The sequence below is a fragment of the Hemitrygon akajei genome, chromosome 2 (genome assembly GCF_048418815.1).
Source record: "Hemitrygon akajei chromosome 2, sHemAka1.3, whole genome shotgun sequence".
Lineage (NCBI taxonomy): Eukaryota > Metazoa > Chordata > Chondrichthyes > Myliobatiformes > Dasyatidae > Hemitrygon > Hemitrygon akajei.
The window spans coordinates 207,636,426-207,644,940 of NC_133125.1; the positions used below are offsets into that span (position 1 = coordinate 207,636,426).

At 46.6% G+C, this 8,515-nt stretch overlaps 1 protein-coding gene across 1 annotated transcript; it reads right to left on the bottom strand.

Annotated features, from left to right (window-relative positions):
• Positions 1-1,331: 1,331 nt before the first annotated feature.
• Positions 1,332-8,139, bottom strand: LOC140722172 (nuclear factor 7, brain-like). The gene is made up of 6 exons (XM_073036964.1): positions 7,729-8,139; positions 7,555-7,650; positions 6,635-6,868; positions 5,957-5,979; positions 5,741-5,859; positions 1,332-1,864 (listed from the first exon to the last, which is right to left on the bottom strand). The coding sequence occupies exons 1-6, from the start codon at positions 8,137-8,139 to the stop codon at positions 1,332-1,334; spliced, it is 1,416 nt and encodes a 471-aa protein (XP_072893065.1).
• Positions 8,140-8,515: the final 376 nt, after the last annotated feature.

Sequence of the window (8,515 nt, forward strand, 5' to 3'; positions counted from 1 at the left end):
GGGGATTCTAGGACGAGGGCGCGAGTTCAGGATTGAAGGACATCTATTTAGAACAGATATGTGGAGAGCAAACACAAGGAAATCTGCAGATTCTGGAAATTCAAACAACAACAAACAACAGCACTGACAAACAGTCTCGGCCCGAAACGTCGACAGTGCTTCTCCCTATAGATGCTGCCTGGCCTGCTGTGTTCCACCAGCATTTTGTGAGATATGCGGAGAAATTACTTTAGTCAGAAGGTGGTAAATCTGTGGAATTTATTGCCACCAGCGGCTGTGGAGGCCACGTCATTGGGTGCATTTAAGGCAGAGATAGATAGGTTCTTGATTAGCCCGGGCATTAAAGGGTATCAGGAGAAGTCAGGGGATGGGGATGACTGGTAGCATCGGATCAGCCCACAATTAAATGACAGAGCAGACTCGATGGGCCGAATGGCCTACTTCTCTTCTATATCTTACGGTCTTAAAATGAATATCTGATTCAATGTCGAGGTCTGGGCTCTATTTGTCTCATAAATTAGAGGAACGGCTCCTCATGTTCTGCCGGGGTGGCCGGCAACCTGACGGCATCAACATCGAATTTTCAAACTTCCTGTAGTCGTTCCCTCTCTGTCACTTTTCCTGTTTAACTGTCTCTCTCCTCCTGATCCACCAGCCCCATCACCGTACCTCTTTCCCCTCCTTCCCCACCCTCCCCATCTGCCCATCACCCACACACTCCTCCCCACCTCCCTCCCTTTATTCCAGGCTCCACTTTACACTTCTGTCAGATTCCAAAATCTTCAGCCCTTTGTTACTCTCACTTCCCAGTTTCTATCACATTTCCATACTCCACCCCTCCCTCATCTACCTGGATCCACCCGTCAACATCCAGCTCTGTCTCCATCCTTCTCTCCACTATCCTGCACAGGTCATCTTCACTCTGACTTTCAGTCCAGATGAAGGGCTTCGTGCCAAAACGTCAACTGTCCATTTCCCTCCACAGATATTATCTGACACGCTGGGAGTCTCCGGCGCTTTATGTGTTACCACGACTACGTGTCCCGTGTTACCAAGATTCACCCTGACCTCCCTCTCCCAGTCAGCGCCACCACCACTTGTCCCAGTTACCCTGTCAGTCCCGGTGGACTTTAGCACCCGGGGGAGCCGGGGAGCTCAGGACCCGCCGCCCGTGGCTGCTGCTGAATCCGCAGTGTTTCTGTTCCGTTGACGGATGCGGTGAACGAGTTAAAATTAATGGATCGGTAATTCTCACATCGTGTTTATTTCACTCTCCGCTCTTTTATATTTTCAATGACTTACTCCTGACTCCAGTCCCGGACCCGCCCCGTTTACAGACCCGGAGCGGAACCGGAGCAGATTCTCAGCCACTGGTTTTCATATCCAATCCAGAAGAAAGGATAAAGTTTCTCCGTGAATTTATTCCCAGTGAAGGTGTGGAGATGGGACTTGGTCTCCGCGTTGTAAAATGAAACTCTCCCGGACTCGTAACTGAGATGAACTCGCACCCTCCCGGGGATGGGATCGGCAGGGAGACGGGTTTGAGGGGATTTGAAAACCTTCATCTCGTCATCAAACCGCCAGATGGTCCAGAATCCGGTGTCCGGACTCAGTTCGACTCCTCCCTTCCTTTTCACAGACTCTGCGGCGACTCCCAGACCCCACAACAGATTCCCCGTCACCTCCACCTCCCAGTAATGTCTCCCCGATGTGAATCCCTCCGATCCCAGCACACAAGGCCAGACTGTGAACCTCTTCCCGGTGTCAGGGAGATTCCTCTGTGTTTCGGTCCGTCTCACACTCTTCCGATCCTCAGATGCCTCGAGCTCTGGATGCGCCGTTTCCACATCCAGGGTGACAGAGACTGGGGGGAGAAGCAGAGAATTAGAGAGTCCCCGGGGATCGGGGCGAGACTCGGGCAGCGGGACCGGGGTAGAGACCGCTGGGCCTCACACAGTCGGATGGCCGATAGGACCCTTGCCCAGGATTTTACTCAAACATAGCAGATGGATAACCAGCATCTTCCCGAGATTTTTCCCCGCGATGGAGAGCGGATTTTTCACGATCAACACACACAAAACTCTGGAGGATCTCAGCGGGTCAAGCAGCATGTGTTAAGGGAGATGTGCCGTTGGTATTTCAAGCCGAGACCTTTCCTTAAGATTGGAAAGAAAGACGGGAGATAGCAGTGGAACTGGGTATGAGGAAGAGGTGGAGCAACAACTGGATCCAGATGAGGATGGGGTGAGTGAACACTGGAGACATTGAAAGAGGAGGTAAGGCAGAATTCCTCCGTGCCGACCAACTCGCTTTAATGAACTAGTTCCATTTGCCTGTATTTGACCATTATTCCTTTAAACCTTTCCTACCTATGTGCCTGTCCAAATGTTTTTTCAATCATTGTAACTGTATCCATCTCTACAGTTTCCTTTGGCAGCCTCCTGAGCTCCAGGAAAAAGACCCAGAATATTCAGCCTCTCCTTATAACACAAACCTACCAGTTCCAGTAACATCATTGTAAATCTGTTTCATACCCTCTTAGTTTAATGACATCCTTCCTGTAGAAAGGTAACCAGATCCGAATCATAAAGACAAGAAAGTCTGCAGATGCTGGAAATCCAAAGCAACACACACAAAACCTCGGCCCAACTCATCAACTGTTTATTCATATCCAGAGCTGCTGCCTGACCTGCTGAGCTCCTCCAGCAGTTTGTTACTCTGCTCCAAATGTGGCCTTCCCAATGTCTTGTACACTCATAACGTGACGTCCCAGCTCTTGTACTCAATATTCTGACTGATGAAGGCAATCAGCTCCTGGTCTCTCAGTTCCACAACACTCTCCAGGGCCTCACTGATTCCTGTGTAAATCCTGTCCTGGTTTGCCTTCCAAAGTGCAACACACTCATCTCTCTGAATTGAAATCAGTTTCCATCCAATGGCCCAGAAACCCAATTGATCAAGATCTCGTTGTAATCTTGGATAAACCATGAGCAAGAGGGTTATGTAATGGATAACACAATACTGTTGAACCTCAGGGCGTTCCGGAGTTCAGAGTTCAATTGTGACACCATCTGTAAGGAGTTTGTATGGTCTCCCCGTCACCTCGTGCATTTCCTCCGGGTGCTCCCGATTCATCCCTCAGATTGGGGAGGAGTGGACAGTGAGGAAGACCGTCATTGCTTGCATTGAGATCTGGAGCAGCTGGGAAAATGGGCTGAAAAGTGGCAGCTGGAATTTAATGCAGACAAGTGTGAGCTGTTGCTCTTCGGTAGGACCCCAGTGTCGGTCTTTCACAGTGAATGGTCGGGCACTGAGGACTCTGTTCCACAGCAGATCTGGGAACACAGGTCCAGAATACACCGAAAGTGGTGTTACAGGTAGATAGGGTCATAAAAAAAAGCTTTTCTTTGTCCTTCATGAATCAAAATGTTGAGTACAGGAGATGGATGTTATGTTGAAGTTGCATGAGACCTGGGGCGGCCTCATTTGGGATATTGTGTACAGTTTTGGTCACCGACCTACAGGAAGGATGTAAACAAGTTTGAAACAGTACAGAGAAAATTTCCAGGGATGTTGCTGGGACTGGAGGACCTGAGTCATAAGGAAAGATTGAATAGTTTAGGATTTAATTCCTGTAACATAGAAGACTGAGGGGAGATTTGATAGAGGTATACAAAATTATGAGGGGTATAGATAGGGTAAATACAAGCAGGCTTTTTCCACAGAGGGTGTGTGGTATTACAACCAGAAGTCATGGGTTAAGGGCGAAAGATGAACAGTTTAAGTGGAAGATGAAGGGAAGCTTCTTCAGTCAGAGGGTTGTGAGAGTGTGGAACAAGCTGTGAGCACAAGGGGTTCATGCAAGCTCGATTTTAAACATTTAAGAGAAGTTTGGACGGTACATGGATGGTCGGAGTTGGAGGACCATGGTCCCGGTGCAGGTCGATGGGAGCAGGTAGTTTAAATGCTTCAGTACAGACCAGATGGGCTGAAGAGCCTGTGCTGTTCGTTTCTATCACTCTGTGACGCTGGTACAAAAACATAACGGTTTGTAGGTTAAATGGTCATTGTACATTGCCCCGTGATTAGGCTGGTTTTAAATAGTTGGGGTGCTGGGTGGAGCGGGTCGTTGGTCTGGGACGGCCTGTTTCACACTGTCTCTAAATAAATAAATAACCTTTTCACTGTCCATGAAACCACCAATTTTAGAGTCCTTCGCAAACCTACTAAACACGTCACCTACATTCTCTCCAAATCATTCATATGAATGATGAAAAACAGTGGACCCAGCACCGATCCCTGCAGAACAACCACTGGTCACAGGACTCCACCCAGACAACTCTGTATCCTATTCCAGATCGTACTGTATCCCATGTGATCTAACTCTCTGCTACCTTGTCAAATCCCTCGCTAAACTCCATGGAGACGATGTCTACTGCACTTTCATCAGCTGTAATTTATTTATTGAGATACAGCACGGAATAGGCCCTTCCGGCCCTTTGACCCCCATCACCCAGCAACCCGATTTAATCCGAGCCTGACCATGGGACAAGTTACAATGAACCCCACCACCCAGCAATCCCTGATTTAATCCGAACCCGACCATGGGACAAGTTACAATGACCCCCACCACCCAGCAACCCCTGATTTAATCCGAGCCTGATCCGATTCCTTCTTCTCCAGCCCTTTAGCTTTCCCAATCCCCTGCTTCACCTATCACCTTCTAGCTAGCCTCTCTCCCCTCTTCCCACCTTTTTGTCCTGTCATCTCCCCTCTTCAATTTTAGTCCTGAAGAAAGATCACAGCCCAAACCATCAACTTTCTCACTGAGGGAAGTGGGTATATATGGAATTTGCTGCTAAAGGAAGCCGTATAAACAGGCATAACTGGAATATTATAAAATCAATTTAGGCAGGTACAACCATAGGCAATGGTTAGAAGGATATGTGTCCGTGTCTCTGACAATGTGTCCCACTCCGATGGTGCATTTGGATATTATCAGTATATCAATGTATCAATGTGTGTGTGTGTGTGTTGGTTGTGGTAAATATCAGTGTGTGTGTGCACACATTGAAGGTGAGAGTGTACATTGAACTATTTGTATGTTACAGTGTGTGTTGACATTGCGTGACACGTATGTGAATTGTTCAAATAGAAACCATTCACTGTGTCTGAAGAGAATAGTTTCCAGGTTACTGAGGGGACTAACAATGTGCGATGCTGAGGCTCTGACTACAATCTGCTGAACCTTCTTGTGAATGTGTGTGATGGAGATTTGCCAGACCAGTTATGCTGTGTCCACTAGTGTTAATGCTGGTTGGTGTGTCCTGGCTCAGTCTTCAATGTGGTGGTTTGATAACAACAGTGAGACTGGCGAGTCCAGCAGGGAGCAGAGCTGAGTCCATCGGCATGCATTTGCGGACACGGTGAGTGGCACGAAGGACTGGTGTATTTTTCTGACAATCCCTGTCACCACAACGATAAACATTTTATCCCCTTTAATGACATTAATGGAATATTAATTCCAGAGCTACCATGTCAGGACTCAAACTCGTGCATTGGCTTGTTTGTCCAGTGCAAATGGGATCAGGATGCAGTGATTCACCTAACAGACCAGTGAATTGTTTGTATTTTGCCCCTGGTTTGGTGTGTTCAAGGGTCTGACATCTCCAGCTGACCATGTGGCAGTGATGTGTCCCAGCAGGTGGGGTCGGTGCTGGAATTAATCTGTATTATTTACCTCGCTTAATTCCATCAAACGGGTCTCCCAATGCTATGACGAACAAATTGGGGCGATAGATTTTTTCGACCAGCAGGGCACCGTCTGTCACTGACAATGTATGGTCTTCATCACTACTCCTGTAAATATTATACATGTAGTTATAAACAGAGCATTTAGCGATATTTGAACTATTTTACAAATCCATCCAGAGTTTCAGTAAAGACCATCTCCTACCTCCTTTTCCGACGAGCTTCCTCCTGAAATAAATCAAACACAGATTTGAATTGACTGATATGACCATCGGCATCCCGACAGCAGGAATCTGAGACAAGTTATTAAAAATTGCTGAAAATTCCCACTTACTCCCACTGACACACAAGGAGAAAGTGGGACACAAAACCACGGGAGAAAGTACAAGGAATGTTTATGAAATTTATAACATAACTGAGAGGATGGAACTTACAGGAGAGACTGGACAGGCTGTGCATTTTTATCTGGGTACGATGTCAGGGAGGATCAGATGGAGGAATTTAACATTCTGAATGGATTTGATGGGGTGGAAGTGGAGAAAATATTTCTGCTTGTGTAAGACCAAAAGTCAAAGATAAAACATCAGTTGGTCGTTAATAAATCCCTCAAGAAATATGGCGAAGAGAATATCTGAACCACACTGATAACTGTATCTGGATGTTACTCTGAGTCTCAAGGGATATTATACATCATTCCCGAAAAGGTTGCAGACTGCCGTGTGATGTACAGATGTTGTGGGAGGCCAGTTTAGGACGATGACAATCCTGAACAGTCAGGATGTCCACATGGTGGAAATCAGTATACAACGTATAAAATATGTTGAGATATAATACATCATTTTGTGACTGTGCACTTTTACAGATCCAAACTGGAATCTCTCACCATGAGGAATATCACACTGTCTTGTTGATCCATCTGTTCCTGTAACTTTGAGATTTCCTCCTGGATGGAATTTAAATTCTCTTGAATCTCTCGAAGATTTTTCTCCATTGGATTCAGAATCCTCTCCTCTTCTTCCCTGAGATCTCGGAGTGCACGCTGCTCTTTCTCAGTGAGAACCCGGCGCAGTTCAGCAAAATGGGATGTGATCTGGGACTGAAAGCTGTGTGACTGTTCCTGTCAAATGAAAGGAGAGGCGAGTTTACTATTTGAGGCTATTTTTTGTATTTCCTTCTGACATGGAAGGGAACCATTCAGCCCATTAAAGTCTCTGCTGGTTCTCAGAACAATCCCCCCCCCATCACATTCCCCCACGTCTCCCTGAAACATATACTCCGTCTCTGGCCCACTAACCCCGACCTGATTCACAGACCACCCAACGTCACAAGGTTAATTACAGTCGCCAATTTACCGTTCAACCATGCAATGTCGGCTAAAGGAAGGTACTGGTTATGGGGAGAACATGCATACTCCACGCAGACAGCTCGTCAAGTCAAGTCAAGTTACTTTTTATTGTCATTTCGACCATAACTGCTGGTACAGTACACAGTAAGAACGAGACAACGTTTTTCAGGACCATGGTGCTACATGAAACAGTACAAAAACTACACTGAACTATAGAAAAACAACAGAGAAAGAAAAAACTACACTAGACTACAGAACTACCCAGGACTGCATTAAGTACACAAAACAGTGCAGGCATCACAATAAATAATAAACAAGACAATAGGCACAGTGGAGGGCAGTAAACTCCAGAGGTTAGGATCGAACCCAGGGCACTGGAGCTGCGATACTCTGCTATTCTGCATTAAAGGGAACAAAACTACACAACAAGATTGTAAATTCTGCTCAGGAAGCCTCACCCGAACTCCAGAAATCTTCTCTTTCTGTTGCTGCTCCATTTCCTGAAAGTCTGATTTCTTTTTTGCGAGAGAGTCCAAGGAAGATTTAACCCGACCCTGGGAATCAGAGAGTACAGAAATTAGACCAAAATATGCAACTAAGTAAAGAGCTGATCAAAACCTGGTTAGTTTTACCTTGTAGATTTCAGCGGCTTCGTTAACCGGCATGAAGTTGTGAGACTTGTGTTCTCGCGCATCTCTACAGATCAGGCAGATCAGTGTCTTGTCCGTCTCACAAAACAGCTTCAATTCTTCCCCATGTTTCTCACAGCGAATTTTATTTTCCTTCTCTTTCGGATTCTGGTTTAGTTTTCGAGCTTTCTCAGACAGATTTGCTAAGGCCCGATTGACCTTGAGGGTGCGGACTGCAAACTCATATCTACATTCCGGGCAGGAGTTTCTCTCCTCCCTTACCCAACACCGTGTGATGCAGGAGCGGCAGAAGTTGTGTCCACACTCCAGTGACAGCGGATCGGTGAAGAAATCCAGGCAGATGGGACAAATTGTCTCCTCGGTCCAACTCTCGACCTGTCCTTTCGAAGCCATGTTAACTCCCGGTACAGGGTCCTTTCACTTTCGGGGAGCTGCTGAACGCCTGCAGTACCGGGAATGCCCACTAGGGGCGCTGCAGTCTCGGGAATGAATGTTCCTTTTCAGTGAAGCAGGAATCGTGTTCATTTCCACAGCAGCGATCAGAAACACATTAAACCAGTCTAACATTGATAAAGCCGGAGGGAAGAGCTTGGTTCAGTCTAAGGCAGAACTGAAGAGACAAGTCTTGAAAATATGTTTCTGTGGTCATTACAGAAACCTGGTTGCAAGGTGGAGATGTCTGGGAATTAAATATCCAAGGGTATCAGGTAATACGGACAGATAGGCAGGAAGGCAGAGGAGGTGGGGTGGCGCTCTTGATTAGCGATGA

Excerpts from the sequence above, each read along its gene's own strand:
- LOC140722172 (XM_073036964.1), bottom strand. The coding sequence starts at position 8,139 with ATGGCTTCGAAAGGACAGGTCGAGAGTTGGACCGAGGAGACAATTTGT. Across the intron at positions 5,980-6,634 it reads ACAGTGTGATATTCCTCATG|GAGGAAGCTCGTCGGAAAAG; the intron begins GTGAGAGATTCC and ends GATTTATTTCAG. Across the intron at positions 1,865-5,740 it reads GTTTGATGGAATTAAGCGAG|TCTCTGTCACCCTGGATGTG; the intron begins GTAAATAATACA and ends TTCTCCCCCCAG.